Source organism: Phoca vitulina, unplaced genomic scaffold (genome assembly GCF_004348235.1).
Source record: "Phoca vitulina isolate PV1807 unplaced genomic scaffold, GSC_HSeal_1.0 scaffold19, whole genome shotgun sequence".
Classification (NCBI taxonomy): Eukaryota; Metazoa; Chordata; class Mammalia; order Carnivora; family Phocidae; genus Phoca; species Phoca vitulina.
In genome coordinates, this window is record NW_022589722.1 from 19,454,375 (window position 1) to 19,471,926 (window position 17,552).

The 17,552-nt window shown below is 37.5% G+C and overlaps 1 protein-coding gene across 8 annotated transcripts in view; it reads left to right on the forward strand.

Moving 5' to 3' along the window:
- RIC8B (RIC8 guanine nucleotide exchange factor B) overlaps positions 1 to 17,552 on the forward strand; it is a 101,212-nt gene that overhangs the window by 21,537 nt on the left and 62,123 nt on the right. For 7 of the 8 annotated variants that reach the window (XR_004300925.1, XR_004300924.1, XR_004300926.1 and 4 more), the window contains exon 3: positions 14,052 to 14,660. Coding sequence is in view for 5 of the 8 variants with exons in the window: in XM_032416394.1 (XP_032272285.1) it covers positions 14,052 to 14,660 (609 nt within the window). In the remaining 3 variants the exon portion in view is untranslated. Of the gene's footprint in view, positions 1 to 397; positions 505 to 14,051; positions 14,661 to 17,552 lie in introns of those variants that run through there. The other variant, XM_032416399.1, reaches the window with a different exon arrangement.

A 17,552-nucleotide genomic window follows, 5' to 3' on the forward strand; every position in this document is an offset into this window, starting at 1 on the left:
GAGAGTGAACACAAGCAGGGGGAGTGGGAGAGGGAGAAGCAGGCTTCCTGCGGAGCAGGGAGCCCGATGCGGGGCTCGATCCCAGGACCCTGGGATCATGACCTGAGCCGAAGGCAGACGCTTAACGACTGAGCCACCCAGGCGCCTCAGCATTTTCCTTTTTCAAGTGGCTTTGCCATTAAAAGACAAATACAGATAAAAATTTCCTAGCCATATTGTGCCTGTGTGGAGTATGCCTGTTAATGTTTGTCCATCTGGCCGTCTTTATGATGTGAGGTGCATTAGCCTCTACTCTACCTCAAGCTGAAGATTTTTAAATATATAACCTCATTTAATATTTGTAAGCCCTAGATGTTATTCCTATTTTTAGAGATGAAGAAATGAGGCACAAGTGATTTCAAGAAATTTGCTCAAGATCACATAGCCACAAGGGCAAAGCTAGTGCTTGAAGCCAGGTGCTTTCTTCACTTCATTTGTACTGTTTCCCAAGAAGAATCATATAAGGTGAATAACATCGTAGAGAATGTTCTCTTAGATGCTATCTATATTAACTAATGACCGTAACTCTGTGATACAGATACATTTCTTACGCATGAGGAAATTTAGCTTTAGATAAAGAAAATTGCTCCAGATCCAGGTTCAGAAGATAGTAGTACTAGGGACTAGAGAGAAAGTAAATACTCTGTTCTGTGCTTTTTCTGCTACATCACTAGTGTCTTCGTGTGCGTTTTTTTTTTTTTTTAAGATTTTATTTATTTATTTATTTATTTGTCAGAGAGAGCAAATACAGGCAGGGGGGGAGGAAGAGGGAGAAGCAGGCTCCCCACCGAGCAGAGAGCCCGATGTGGGACTCAATCCCCGGACCCTGGGATCATGACCTGAGCCAAAGGCAGCCACTTAATGACTGAGCCACCCAGGCATCCCTTCATGTGTCTCTAAGGATCTCTAAATCTCACAACTGTCTCATTGGGACACCTTAACTTCCCTCTTGTCCCTCTTCTCAGCTAACTTAGTCTGCTCTGGCTACCATTAACACAATGCCATAGACTGGATGGCTTGCTTAAACAACAGATTTATTTCTCACAGTTTTGGAAGCTATGGGAAGTCCACGATCAGGGTGCCAGCAATAGGTTTCACCCTGAGGCCTTTTCTCTTCCCTTGTAGGTGGCTGCCATCACACTGTGTGCTCACGTGACCTCTTTGTGCAGAGAGGGGTGGGGGGAGACTGTGAGTGAGCTAGCTCTCTAGTGTTTCTTCTTATAAAGACACTAATTCCATTGGACCAGGGCCCCTCCCTAATGACCTCACCTCACCCTAATTAGCTCCCCAAAGCCCCATCTCTCAATACCAACATATTGGGGGTTAGGGCTTCAACATAGAATTTAATGGGGACACAAACATTCAGTCCGTAACATCAGCTTACCACCAGAGTGCCCCCTGACCATCTTCTGTACATACCTGGGCCATTACAGCTGAGAACCAGGGATTCAGAGATAGAGTAATTAGTACGGAGTGAATAGTTCAGTGTTGTGGGGTAGATGGCATTGGACACAAAGCAAAGAAATCCTGAAGAGACTATATAGGAAAAAACTTTGATAAACTGAAAAAGGCAAAGGAGCTGTAGAGATCCATGGGACCATGATGTCTATTAGCCACTAAGCTATGAGATATATGTTGTGACAGTGTCCATCTTCCAGCCCTGTTAGTACACTGCATAATCAGACTACAGCTTGTGCTAGGAATTTGCTGAAGATTAAATGAGATAACGACCCTTATTTGGTAAATTATAATAAGCAACAAATGATGATACTTTTGTATGTGCCAGTATATTAAAATACTAAAATATGTTTTACATAGGTAGTGAAGAAAAGGGCTTTCTGAAAAATAAAAAGACTCTTAAGTAGTAAGAGAAGCAGAGTTGGCTGGTACTGTATTTGAAGAGAAATAAAAAGTTTGACATGCCCATTTCTGCCCTCAGTCAAGAAAGGATGGGCAGCTGATTGATTTTGTGTTTCCATTTACACCTAAGTGGTCTTTCCTATCCCTTAATGAACTCTTGATGATGCAACATGTCTTTCTCAGGATTGCTAATTAGCAAAAAAAACTTGAGCCAAACTTATGTAATTGTTGTTCCTCTGCGCTCTTTTCAGTCTTTTTGGCAGGATTAACATGGTATAGAACATAGCCAGAAGCATTGTCTTACTGAAAAGTGTACACGTGCAGTAAGGGAACTAGAGGTGAAATTTAGGAAGTGAGATAAAACCTTACTCACAAGGACAGTATCCATTACATAAAAAGTGAGAATTACCATCACCTCCCATACTACAAGCAGGAAAAGAAGCATACAAGAGTGCACAGATAAAATATTAAGCTAAATCTCAAATGGACCCAGCTGCGTGAGTATTCATTTAGAAAATTTCATCTTTAGCTTTTTATAAAGAAATTCCAAATTTGACCTTCAGAATCCTTTCTCCAACTTTTATTAAGAGCACAGTTTAGAATTCTGGCAGTGAGTCAGTGATTGTTTAATATTTTTATAAAATACAAATTTTTAATAGGTCTGTCTTGTAGAACTGACAACACTGTTCCAACTGTTAATTATAGTAAGCTTATTTTAGAATTTAATACCTCTCTCTCTCTTTTTCTGTCTTGTGTGCACACACATACACTCACACACTCACGTGTGCTGTACACAGAGGGCAAAAGTTTAGAACTATCAGATTTAGGTGGCTGACCTTCAACTCCAGTTACGAACTAAAATTAGATCCCTGTGGAATATATATCCAGTGACATCCATCAGAGGAGACAGTAGGCACAACCTTGAGAGGCCAGGGAGGTGTCATCCAATGGATCCTGCGTTAGCTACAATATTCCTTTCATATCTTATTTTTTAATCTTAAAAATTCATGTGACTTTTTGTACTGTGAGTTTTAATGTATTTGTTTATTTTCATGTAGAAATTCTTCCCCACCCTGCCCCCACTAAATCTTTTAGTAAACCAGTGGTTAAAGAGGATGTACTAGGATTGTCCTGTGACTTTAAGTATCCTTGGCACTGTGCCACATCTCCCAGATGAATGTGCATAGTCTATTTTAAGAGTGGGGTCCTATCCCATCGCTACAGGAGCACTGGTTGGAACGAGAGCATAAATCAAGCATGTGGTTAATTTTGTGGACCTAATGGACAAAAAGTGGGTGGGCGGGAGTCCATTCTTACTAAAGAGAAAGTAGTAGACTCTAAGAATGGATATTCACTACCATGAAAATAGACGAGCAGAAACATTAATAATAAAAAAGTGATAATAAATAGAACAATGTTTAAGGACTTAATTTGTTTATTGAAGGAGGAAAAAAATCAGTCCTCAATAATTCCTTTCACAGGCCTAGTTTAACCCAGAATTGCTTTGAATGTTGGAACACCCACTTTTGCTTTATTTTCTTATACCAGTAGAATGAGTAGAGAGTAGGACTGAGAGGTAAGAATCTGAGTCCCATTTCCCATTGTAGCTTTCTGTGCTACATTAAGCAAACAATGTAGCCTCCCTCAGAGTTTTCATATCTGTAAAATAAAAGAAATATTCCCTAGTCCTGAGTATATTATGAGGTATTATTTTTTAAAAGGATTCTGTGGTCAAACAAATAAAGGAAGTATCAGTTTTTTAAAAATTAAACAGGTTTCTTTTCCATAGTACATCTGAGAATCTTTAATACTTTAGTGAGCTTTGTAAGTTTGTCAGACTTATTCTCCCTAATATCCACTTTTTTATAGAACCTTTTGCACTGCTAATGTTTGCTAATATTAAATAGTCACTATAGCCCCTTCTAACTCTTAATATTCTGATTCTCTCAATTATACTCATTTTGTTTGGCTCTTCAACTGTTTTCTGGCCTGTAGTTATTGTAGGGTTACTGCCAAGTTGAACTCAGTGCCTGTGCTGTGTGTGTCCCCTGCCCCTCTTTCCAGCTTGAACTGGAAAGTTACTACATTTTCCTGTTTCTTACAAATAAAACAGACATTAGTCCATGTTTTTAGCAATGTTCACTTTCTCTGTTCACTGTTGTTTCATTTTGATTTAGTTATTCAATCATTGGCCCATTTTTATTCTAAATTCATCTACAAATCTTTACCTATATTTCCCAACTAATAGTAAAGATTTTTAAATCTCAGCTCATTAAATCCTTTCGATAAGTACTGATGTTAGAGAGAAAATTACATGTCAAATCTACATATAGGCTTATTATTTCAATCAGAAAAACAAGCCTTAAAGATACTGCTGTTGGCTGAGATCTTTAATTATAGGTCTTGTTCTTGGAAGTGTACAATTTTAGCTCTTACTGTGTACCATTATCTCATTTACTAAAACAACACTGTAGTGTATATTATCCCCATTTTACACAAATGAAAATGAAGCTCAGAAAAACCAAGTAACTTGCCCAGATCTCACAGGTAAAAACAATGACAAAGTGAAGACTGACTCTGGAAGTCATAAGTCATATTCTTTTTTTTCTTTTTTTTTTTTTAAGAGAGAGTGCTCCCATGAGCCGCCGCCAGGATGGGAGGGGTATGGTGCAGAGGGAGAGAGAGAGAATCTTAAGCAGGCTCCACACCCAGGATGGAGCCCAGCGTTGGGCTGGATCTCATGACCCTGAGGTCTTGACCTCACGACCCTGAGGTCTTGACCTGAGCCGAAATCAAGAGTCAGACACTTAACCGACTGAGCCACCCAGGTGCCCCTAGAAGTCATATTCTTTATTACAGCATGTAGCCTCTTAATAAATTATAGTAATACTATATATGGCATATGCATTATAGTTATAATGTTAAATAACGTTTATTGAGTATTTATTTTATTCTAGGGCAGCACATGCACACCTGTCTCATTTAATTCCCCCAACAACCCTATGAAGTAGGTACTGTCATACCTGTTTTACAGATAAGGAAATTTAAAAAGTTGACTAATTTATTCTAAATCATACACATAAATAAGTGGTACCTAGGAATTAAGGCCAGAGCTTTAATGACCTATCTGGACATAATACTCTATATTTAACACAGAGTGCTTTGAAGATGTAGCACTTAGTATATATGCGTGTGTATATATTCAGCATATTTGATAGCATCTTTGTACCTGTGGAACAAAAGAAATAATATCAGACAAATCCTGCCCCTCCAAAGCTGATGAAAGAGGTAAGAAATTTCCAGAAATACAATTCAAGGTCAGGTGTGTGTTAAGTGCTATAAAACTGGTAGAGGTAGAAGAGGTTACTTCCTAAAGATTACAAAGACGACATTTGCCTTGAAGATACAAGGCAAAGTATTGGGAAGGTCAGGGTTTAAGAAGACATTCTAAGTACAGGAAATAACATGAGAAAAGGCACATACATTCACATAGGTAGTAGAGAGTAGGTTTCTTAGCCCAGATCAAGGATATTGTGACAATAAGTAGTTGAGTATGAGTTTTGGAAAGGTGGACTTATGGGGGACTTAAGATTTGACCCCCTTCTAGCTAACGAGTGTAGGTGTATTTTATTTGAGGTGTCCACTGGGACAATTATGGAGAAATGTCTACCAAGAAATATCATTTTCTTTTTGCTGCCAGCTTTAGGAAGTGGGTCCCCTATCTCCTGAATGACTGATACCTCCATCAACCAAGTTGTCCAGGTTAGAAATCTGAGAGGCTCCTTGTCTCTTTCTTCACCCTTGACATCCAGTCATTTCGCCAATCATTCAGTCAGTTCTACTTCTTTAAAATCTCTTTGATTTCATTTTTTTTTAAGCTCTACGCCCAGTGTGCGGCTTGAACTCAGGACCCGAAGACCAAGAGTCACATGCTGTACAAACTGAGCCAGCCAGGCACCCCTTAAAAATCTCTTAGCTTTCTATTTCTCTGCCTTAGTTTACACTACCATCATTTTTCATCTTATTAACCATTTCTGGTTCTGTTCCCTTTCTTGTGCATTCTCCATATTACCATCAGAATGATAATTCCAAAGCACAAATCTAATGTCATCCCCTTGCTTAATATCTTACAGTAAGTTCCCCCATTTCCCTCTGGATTAATTCCAACTCTTCATTCTCTTCATCATACAGGCATGGACTAGTATATCTTCTCTTTAAAAAAAAAAAAAAAAGAAAGAAAGAAAGAAAGAAAGAAGGGCACCTGGGTGGCTCAGTCGGTTAAGTGGCTACCTTTGGCTCAGGTCATGATCCCAGGGTCCTGGGATCGAGCCCCACGTCGGGCTCCCTGCTCAGCGGAGAGCCTGCTTCTCCCTCTCCCTTGCCTGCTGCTCTGCCCACTTGTGCTCTCTCTCTGTCAAATAAATAAATAAAATCTTGAAAGAAAGAAAGAAAAAAATGACCTCTCTTGAGGTTATAGTCCCTCTTATTACCATCCTATTTATCTGTTTCCTTATAGTCATATGTATTGAAAGGTATGTACTTCTCTCTGCACTTTCTTATCTCCCAAATACTACGCAGAAACTGCTTTTTATCAAGGTCATTGGTGATCTAGCATTGCCACATTCTTATGCTACTTGATCTTTCATCAGCATTTGAAGCAGTTGACTACTCCCTCTATAAAATACTTCCCTGTCTTGTCTTCCAGAACACCACACTCCTAAATTTCCTCTTGCTTCTAGCTGCAACTCCTAATCTCTTTCATCAGGTTCTCTTCCTTCCAGCCTCTAAGTGTTGGCATTTTTCAGGACTCTTAGTCCCTCTATTTTCTATATATTGTATTCTAGGCAATCTATTCCTATAGCTCCAAACACCTTTACTCATAGAGAAGACATAGCCCTGGTGGCTGCTTAAGGCACAACTAGGCCAACTTGGTCTAACTCTTGGTATTAGATATAGAGGGTAGTTGCTTAGTCATTGAGGTGAAATATAACTTTCGTTACTTACAGAATGATGGTACAAGAGGTTCTGTATGAGGTATTGATGAGACATATTTCAGATGTGTGTTTTATTTAAGTTTAAAGCTAAGCTGTTGCAACAAAGGGACCCCAAGATAGAAGTGATTTAAGGAATACTGGTGTTTTATTACCTTTTCAAGTAATAGTTCTGGGGTGATCGATCAGTTCTGGTTAGGTAGGTGGTGAGTGTGCTCCATAAATTTATTCAATTGCCCTGTTTCCTTCTAAGTTGTCAAGTTATGCTTCACCATCTGAGCATGTCCTAGCGTGAACTGGGCTACCACTTCCAGGTTCTGGGCTACAGAATGCGACAAGAAAATGGAGAAGGTATGCCCACTGTCTTAGAGACCCAAACTCGAAAATGGCATGCAACATATCCACATACGTTCCATTGGCAAGAGCTCAGTCATGTGGCCATGAAGAGCAGCTGGGGAATGTGGTATAGCTAGGCAGTCATGGGCTTTGCCACAGTTCTCTTACTATATAAGAAGGGAAGAATGGATTTTGGTGGACAACCATCAGCTGTCAACACAATGCCCAGCAATTAAACTAAATCTTAGATAAGCATATTTGAGACATATTATTCCCTCATTACTCTGGGATCTGAGTTAGTTTTACTATTTTGGTTATAGAGTTGAAGAAAACTTATACAGTATAAAATGCATTCTCTGGAATAGTGCTTCTTAAATTACTTGTGGTGAAGGGCCAAGATTTTGTTTGTTTGTTTGTTTGTTAATTTTCCCCCTGATTTGTGGTAGACTAGTGCTTTCATAAAATACAATAAAAATGAAACATTGAAAGAAATAATCACATCCTTTGACGGTCACAGCAAAGTTGGATTACTATATATATTTCTAAATGCAAACTCAGTTTTTTATACCTATTTCAGTTTGTGTACCTATCTCAGCACAGTCTAGTAACAAACCATTTGTGAACTGGCACCAATCTGTAGAGACTTTTGAGTGGCATTTACCTTTTGGGTTGCCAGAGTATAGTAAATTATGATGCCTATATTTTAAGCAAAGACTTTTTTATGTATAAAACTTGACTTTTAGTTTTTTAATATTTTTAGAAATCACCTTTTAAAACTGTATGTAAATCATGATAGATCATTTGAATGCTCATATATGCTTTGTAGCATGTTCTGCTTATCTCATGGCTAAAGCCAAAGCTGATCTTAGTTTTACAGATTCATAGTGAAAAGCTTACCACTTTGTAGCTGGAAGAAGGTTACCTTAGAGAGTGTTCCAGTTTTAGTATATTTGCTGCCTAAGCAAACACTGCCTTAGAGAGTCTTACTACATGGTATAGATGAAGAAAGAGGCCTAATAAAGTGTCATGCTCAAGATACAGTTAATAAATGAGAGACAGCTAATGGTACAATCATTGACTTAGAGTGGAGATCACACTGGAGTCAGATGATCTAGATTAAAGCCTGGCTTTCTGCTTCTTAGTTAAGTGTCCCTAGGCAATAATTTAGTAAGTATTTAGTGAGCATTTCTTAGATAGAAGGATATATATGAGAAGTTTTTTTGTAAACTGTACACCACATAAGCAAACAATATCACTGTAATTATTAAAATTATGAAACCACCCCTTCTGATGCTAGTAAGTCTACTCCTCTTTCTGAATTCTGCTGTATATAATTTTAGAGACTTATGAGAACAGAAGTCATTTAATAATGCATCAATTTTAAATTTTTTTTTAAGATTTCATTTATTTGAGAGAGAGCACAGAGGGAGAGGGAGAAGCAGACTCCCCACTGAGCAGGGAGCCTGACATGGGGTTCAGTCCCAGGACCCTGGGATCGTAGCCAAAGGTAGATGCTTAATGGACTGAGCCACCCAGGCACCCTAAAATTATTTTTATAAGTATTCTAGCAATGTGGCAAATGCTGATAATTAAATTAAAAATTAAAAAGTCAAAACAGAATGACATACATATGATGATTGTAACTGTGTTGAAGCAATATGCATACGTTACTGATGATCAGTAGATTGACTAAAAATAAATCCTTCTGTTTACTGCATATAAAATATACTAGCTAGTGTAATTATGAGTGTTTTTCTCCTTTCTTTAATATTTGGTGCATTTTACATTTTAAAGAACATATATATAGGGGCACCGGGGTGGCTCAGTCAGTTGAGCATCTGACTCTTGGTTTCAGCTCAGGTCATGACCTCAGGGTCATGGGATCAAGCCCTGAGTGGGCTCTGCACTCAGCAGGAAGTCTGCTTGAGATTCTCTCCCTCTGCCTCTCCCTCCTCACGCACGTGGATGTACATGTGCACTCTCTCTAAAATAAATAAATCTTTAAAAAAATAACACACACATATATATGTACGTATATGTGTGTGTATATATGTGTGTGTGTGTGTGTTAGTATATATATAAGTAATTGAAACTCTTCAGAAAAAAAGAACTTTATATGAAGACCAATGTAAGTTCTGCTGCTCATATAGAAAGACTTTTTTACCCAATGGGGAAAACCATCTTACTAGTCCAATCACAAAATAGCCTTTACTACTACTCTTTCCTTCTTAGAAAAAAGTGTCAAGACAACATTAATAGATATCTGCTAATTCTTTAGATTTGAAGAACTTAAATCTAGTCCATTTATATTTTAGGTGCTAATTTCTGTGCTAGTTGCTCTGCTGAGGGCTAAAAGGATTATGAAGAAGTAAAACATAATAATCACCATTTATAGAGTACTTACTACATCCCAGAGTCTATTTCACAATAGCCTTATGCGATATAGGTGATATTATTCCCAGTTTACAAATGGGAAAGTGAGGCTCAAAGAAGTTAAATAGCATGTCTGAATTACACAGTAACAAAACCTGGTGTTAAACCTAGCTCTTTCTGATTCAAAAGCCACTACAGTATATATTTTCTTGTGTCTTAAAAAAAAAGAACTTTCTGTCATTAGAGAGCTTTTAGTAGTAACAGGAAGAATGTGCTGAGCACCAAATGATTGCTACAAATTGTGGTTTGGGTATTCCTCGGAGAGGAAGAATGTTAGGGGCTGAAGTGGTTATAAAAATTTATATCAAAAGTGAATTTTAAGGTTAGCTTTGGAGAATGGTTAAAACGTGAATAGTCGAAGAGGGAGAGGAACTGATGCAAGTAGGGGGAGGCAGTAAGAAAGCAAAAGAGCTCAGTGTGAGATAATTTGGAAAGGAATATAGCTACAGAGGAGGGTTTGATAGGGGCATAGTATGAAAGAGAAACCTGAAAAAGCAGGTTGGAAGATCTTAAATGCTAAACTGTGGACTTTGAGATGTTACCTTATAATAATATGTAAAACCTGTACTGAACACTTGCCACATGCCAGGCACTATTCTAAGGGCTATACATGTGGACGTCATTTAACTCTTAGAGTAAATGAGGCCCAGGGAGGCCAAGTTTGCCACAGTCTCACTGTCAGAAGATGGTAGAAGAGCCAAGGTTTGAATACAAAAAATTTAAATCCAGAACCTATGCCCTTAATCACAACACTGCTCTGGTTCTAGAGTCCATGGTAAGTTGAACAAACTTCAAGCCCAGGACCACTGACCTTAAACAAGTAGTATACTTCACCCCTGGAGTAGTTTTTAATATTTAAGATAAGAAAAGTAATGTGACCAGACAGTGACACCCCATTCCTATCCCTGCCGCCCTTACACATCTTCAGGACGGCCAAGAAGTTAAGGTATTTGTGCTAATGGCTTTCAACTCTGCCTACTTTTCTATGCTTATCTGGTCCATTGCTCTCAGTTAACCCCTACCCTCTAACATCCAAGTTATGTCAGTCCATTGTTAACCATACTTCAGTGGTTCTCAGAGTGTTGCTCCTGAATCATCAGCAGCAATTAGGAACTTGTTAAATGTCCCAATTCTGGAGCCTCACTCGAGACCTACTGAATCAGAAATTCTGGGGGTGAAGTGCAACAATGTGTTTTAACAATCTCTTTAGTGGATTATGATGCATGATGAAGTTTGAGAACCACTGCTATTGTAGACTCATGGGTTTCAGTTCAGGAGCAAACTAACCTTTTTTGGCAGTAGTAGTATTAACATTGGGGAACCATTTGGGATCTTACTCTTGAATTTATACTGTTGGATTTGCAGTCTAACTTTATAGAAATAGCCATGGCTTGCTAAGCTAGTGAGCATTTTAAAAGGGCTTTTTCTCAGACTCTTTGATTCTTAGTAATTATACTTTGTAAGCATACCTAGACTTTGCTTTATGACTAGTTCATTACAGAGAACCAGACCACTAAGTGAAAGTGATTAAATCAGAAAATATTTCCATTAATTTTGATGGAAAAAATTGGGTTCCATGATAACTTTAGGTACCAAAATAATTTTCAGATTAAAATATATATCAGTTGGGGATGCCTGGGTGGCTCAGTTGGTTAGCGTCTGCCTTCGGCTCAGGTCATGATCCCAAGGTCCTGGGATCGAGCCCCACGTCAGGCTCCCTGCTAGGCAGGGAGCCTGCCTCTCCCTCTCCTCCCCACTCATGCTCTCTGTCACTATTTCTGTCTCTCTCTCTCTCTCTCTCAAATAAGTAAATAAAATCTTTAAAAATATATATATATGTCAGTTGAACAATGAAAACAAGTTTGTATAAATATTTTGGTGAAAGTAAATAAAAACAGTCTGTACCTAACATATAATGTAATGACAGTTTGTTGTACCTGCAAAAAGAGGAAGAGAAGACAGTAGAAAGGGGAGCAGTGGGCTCATTTCGGCTGCATACTGCAGGCAAGGAGGAGCTGTGGAAAGTGTTTGAAGAGAGGCGAGCATGTTTTAGGAAGAGTAAAATCAATTGAAAAAAAATAGTTACAGCACAGAAAAATACTCTTAGAGCAAAATAAAGGTGAAATACAAGAGTACCTTTGAAACACAGAAGTAGAGCACGCACTCAGCAGATGGAGAAAGTGTAAAGAATGCTCCTTCAGTGTTCTTGCCTGGTGTACATACGCAAAACAAAATTTTTCTGATTCATCCACATGTACATGATTTATTAATTTGCTCTTTATACTATTCTCTGACTTAAAATGATTATATTGAGTGAGGCAATGAGTGTGTCTATTAAGAATCACTTTTGTATTTTAGGTATGTCTTTGATTTTTTTTTTTTTTTTGAGTTGTAATTGAAAAAAAAAGGCAGGGAGGAAAGAGTCATTATCCAAAAAGTGGTTTAATTTCAAATATATGTTAAAATTATAGCAAAAAGCTACCTAACGATCATTATGTGAGGCAGATCTATAAAAAGAAATGGCATGTTTAAGAACAATTATGATTGAAAACTGTGCTTTAAACTAGAACCCTTGTCTTTGGTTGGAAGTATAGATGAGGTAGTTTTTAGCTATAGATTGTACGGGCTCTCTAATCTCTTCCACGTAGCCTTCGTATGTCCGAGAGTTTCAATCCGTTTGATTGATAGCCTTGCCTATTCCTATTTGTATTCATGCTTTGCTCTTTTTCTTTCTCGAGTCTGAAGGTGGAGCAAGAAAGGACCCATATTGTCTGTATTTTATATTTTATTATTTATTATATTTTATTGTTGCTGTTGTTCTCTTTGGTTTAAAAAGGAAGGAGGTAAAGGTGTCTTTTTAATTCAATATGTAGCACTCCCAATTCACATATATGATATTTTATAATACCTACTTATTGCATGTTTCTTAACTTAAACAGCAATGTAGATGATTTCTCTCCTGAGTAAAGTTATGTGGGAGCAAAGGTTATCTGACTCCACCCCCAGGAATATCCTACATGGGAAGTAGTACATAGAATGTGGTTTTGTTTTTGTTTTTCTTGGATGTCAAAGATCAGACATTGGAGAAAGATTTCCCTGTTTTTTTATATTTCTATAATGGGCACATTATACTTAATCCACCCCCCAAACTTGTGTTCATTTTTTTTAAAAATGCTTTAATGATGATAATAAGACATTGAATGAAAGTCCCTTCTAGTTATCAGAGATGGCAGGGATAGAGTTGACATTGTTATAAAATTTTTTCAGCTTGTCAAGGTAATTTCCTTCCCCCCTTCATCTAGAGAACATAGTATAGCTGACCCTTAAACAATGTGGAAGTTAGGGGGGTGCCAGTCCCCGGCACAGTCAAAGAATCTGCGTGCAGTTTCTGACTCCCCTAAAACTTAACTACTCATAGCCTGCTGTTGACCAGAAGCCTTACCAATAACATAGTCAGTTAACACGTATTTTATATGTTCTATATTATTGTAGTCGTAGTTTTACAATAAAGTAAGCTAGAGAAAAGTGTTACTAAAAACATCACGAGGAAAACAAAATACATTTACAGTACTATACTGTATTTATCGAAAAAAATCCATGTGTAAGTGAACCCGAGCAGTTCAAACCCCTGTTGTTCAAGGGTCAACTGTACATTTAGAGTTGGCGCTTCATAGCTGTACAACTAGGATGTACTGAGAAGGTACATACAGCCTGGGATTCTTACCAAGATCATAATGCTTGACCCACAGATAGCTTCTTTTAAGAGTTAAGGTCTGATGATAGGTAAATACAAACTTTGTAAAATCTGATGTTAGTCCTAGTTGTTGCTGTTGTTTTTATAAAATGTAACAGGTACAGAAATGGTCAGCAATAGAATAGTTTATACCAGCTTGCTTCACATATAAGGTAGGAGCTTGAGAGATCCAGACCTGCAGTTTATGGACAAGAAAGCTGGACATTGAATATTGAAAGAATGATCAGTGGTTCTTAAATTTAGCAATGATAGGAGTAATTATATTTCAAAAAATGCAAGACAGATATGTACACTTTGGATCCATCAGCTGTGATTCAGACTAATTGCCTTTATCCTGCTATTATATGTAGTCTGATATTACAAATCTCTTGAGAACAAAGCTATGTAAGACCTGACTGATTCACTCTGGCCCAGTACAGCCTCTCTGGTCTTTAATTTCCATATCTGTAAGTGAAAGAAGTGCAGCAAATATAAGGTCTCTTTCAGTTCTAATATTCTGTGGCTTAAAAAAAAAAAAAAAAGTAAAAATCTTTTCTAGCCAGAATCTGACTGCTGTGACATACATTGGTAGAGAAGTATTCTGTTTTAAATCATTTAAGCCAAGTAATGATTTTTGCATACTCGTTCTTGTTTTTCAGAAACTCTGTGAAGGCATATTTAAAGTCCTTGTAAAGGACATCCCAACAACATGTCAAGTGTCCTGCCTGGAAGTTCTCCGCATTCTCTCCAGAGACAAAAAGGTTTTAGTTCCTGTAACAACCAAGGAAAATATGCAGATACTGCTGCGATTAGCCAAGCTAAATGAGTCGGATGATTCTTTGGAGAAGGTGTCAGAGTTCCCAGTTATCGTGGAGTCATTAAAATGTCTGTGTAACATAGTGTTCAACAGTCAGATGGCACAGCAGCTCAGCCTGGAACTTAACCTTGCTGCCAAGCTCTGTAACCTCCTGAGAAAGTGCAAGGACCGAAAGTTTATCAATGACATTAAGTGCTTTGACTTGCGCTTGCTCTTCCTCCTGTCACTTTTGCACACTGACATCAGGTCACAATTGCGCTATGAGCTCCAGGGACTACCGCTGCTAACCCAGATCTTGGAAAGTGCCTTTAGCATCAAGTGGACCGATGAATATGAATCGGCCATAGACCATAATGGACCTCCTCTCTCACCTCAGGAGACAGACTGTGCCATTGAGGCCCTCAAAGCTCTCTTCAATGTGACGGTAGACAGTTGGAAGGTGCATAAAGAGGTAAGGTTGAGAAGGATATTCTTATCTACCTATAATTTAATTGGTCTGGGGCCTCCCTAGAGCTGCCTGCAAGGGAGGAATGCTTGCTTTCCATTTGTGTAACACCAGAAAAATAGGATGAAGTTGGACTGTTTCATTATTTTGTTTTTTATAGATTTTTAAATTTTTAATTCCAATTAGATTATTATTTTGTAAGGTGCCAATATAGTTCCTTTTCCCAGTTATACTATCACCTGCCTTTTTTTTTCAAGTGCTTCTTTCAGGAACAAGGTTTAAATGATAAGATTTGAAGGGAAATAAAACAATATTGTTCATAAAGTTATAAGCATTTACAATGACTGCCATCTTAAAAGATAAGATGAATCAGGCCAGTTAAAATTGATCGATCAGAATTGATGTCTGCTCAGAAGAGCAAAAGATGCTATGTGTATCCCCTATCATCCCTAGAGTGTTATAGTATTAGATAACTATCAGAAATGTAGGACTACAACTGGATATCCATGCTTGTATACAGTCCTAGAAAATAAATACAATTATACCACAGTGTGGGAAAGGTTTGTGGACTACGATCCTTTTCTGTGGCTTAGACCTTACAGCAGCCCAAAGTGAGGCAGATTTGATAGTTTATATCTAAGTACCCACAAGAACAATATGCTAAACAAGAAACTTAGTTTAAGGAAGGCAACAGTTGTAAGCAAAGTGGACATAAACTTTTTTCCTGGTTTCTAGAATCTTAACATTTCACATTTGTGCTCTTTCTTTAACCTTAAATGATGAGTGAAATTGAGCCCCTGCCTTCAAAAAAAAAAAAAAAAGAAAGAAACAAAGAAACAAAGTATTTTGGTGCCAGGGTAAATTATCTTTTCTGACAGCTGACTTGAGGACTTAGGTTAACATTTTGCTGTGTCCATTTGAAGCAGTGCTCACCATGAATACAGATCTGTTTTTGCCAGCAGCCTACTTTGAGAGGATTATCTCAGTGCAGTGCTATAGTGGGAGTATGCAGGCATCTGAGTTTTAAAGTGCAAATAGGTCTATATTTTGAAACCAAATATTTGAAAATCAGTCCTAACAGCTGTTTTAGATGACTGTAGTATGGTCAGTTTTTCCTGAGACTTGGCAGGAAAAGATGTGGAAAGCCCACATGCTCCATTTATGCTTTGAAACCAAATATTTGGAAGTATTTAAAATATTATGTCTCTATGCTTATTTGGTACCTTCTATGGTTATTTTTCTTACACTGTTTGTTTTGGTGTTTTTAAGTTCTCCATTTAGTTGCAAGAGCTCTTCTGAGACTGTTGGTTTGCCATTGTTGGAGCCCCTGTTATTTAAATTGTGCCCAAAATAGTAGTTCACACTGTTCACATTCCTGACCAAAAAGGTTTATTATAATTCAATGGCTACACATCAGTATATGTATGGAATGACATGTAACATATATCAGTAAATTGAGATTAGCCTTCATTAGTGTAATAGTGGGGCTGGAAGAAGCCTTAGAAGATGTTGAAGCAGCAGTTACTCATTCTGGATTATAGAAAGTTTATTCTCCAAAAGATACATGAGAAAGGATCAGTAGTCCCGAAGCAGGCATCTCTGCAGACCTAGGGCTTCTTGTAAGTTGTGGATCAATAGATAAAGCCATTATAAAATGTGCCCAGTTATTGTGACTCTGGGCTATTACTGACGTTATCAGAAATTTAAACAGTATTGAAAACAGGATCTTGCCAACCCATTTAGGCAAGAGTGTGGGAAAGGTTTTGTTGTTTTTTTGTTGTTGTTGTTTTGGTTTTTTTTTTTTAAACCAATTGAGTCTCCGTGAGTCTCCAAATTCAAATTTTAGCAAACATTTGGTCAGTCATTCAGTCAGTCAATAAATATTTATAGCCAATTGCTAGGTATTATGCCGGCATTGTGTAATATGTTGGCAAATAATAGGCATAGTCTCTGCCTTCAGTTTTGTTGGTGAGACAGGTAATAAATAAGTAAACAAATATATAATTCAAATTGTGTTAAGTGCTAGGAGAGAAACAGTGCAATGATTGAGAATACTTAGCATAGTCAGGAAAGGTGTCTCCAAGATAGGATGACTGAGAATGATGGAACTGTTTGACAATTGGGGAGATGAACGTTTCTCAGAAATTGAACAGCATGTGAAAAGGCCCAGAAATCAGAGCATAGGGAGGTACCCACAACTTAGCATAAGGAAAATCTGTAATAAGGATGCAGAGAAACTTGCCAGTAAGAGCCCATTTACTTGGATTTTAATAACGCCTCGATTGTCAGATGAATGGCATCTTTCTCCAATTAAGCAAGCACCTAAAGAATTGTTAATACTTTAAAATACCAACTGAAATAAAGGGATATTGAAAACTTATTGTACAGAAGAATCCAACTTTAAAATTTAACTTTAAAAATAACTAGTATTATTTTCCTTATAATGAAAATATATGCTCATCATACATCTAAGGGAAAAAAGCATACAAGCAATAAAAAAGTGCAAATCACCGATAAACCCACCACTCAAAGATAAGCACTGTTTGCATTTGATGTATATCTTTCTAACCATTCTTCATTGTATAATATATGAATATAAACATATGTATAATTTCTTTTTTCAAAACTGCAGTCATTTTATAATCTTGATCTTTTTTTCCACAGTAAATGTTCTTGAAGAGTAGTGGTATTCAGAATGTTCCTTGAAGCCATAAAGTTCCTAGGAGTAGGATGAGTTCCAGGTTCCCCATCCTCACTTTCGAAAGAGCATCTTTGATTATTGCAGTTGCTGTTGTTTTTTTCTCTTTATATTAGGTCGTAAGTAGATATCATTTGGGGATAAAAAGAGTTCTGCAACCAAAAAATAATTTAACAGACAATTTATTCTCCTCTTTGTCA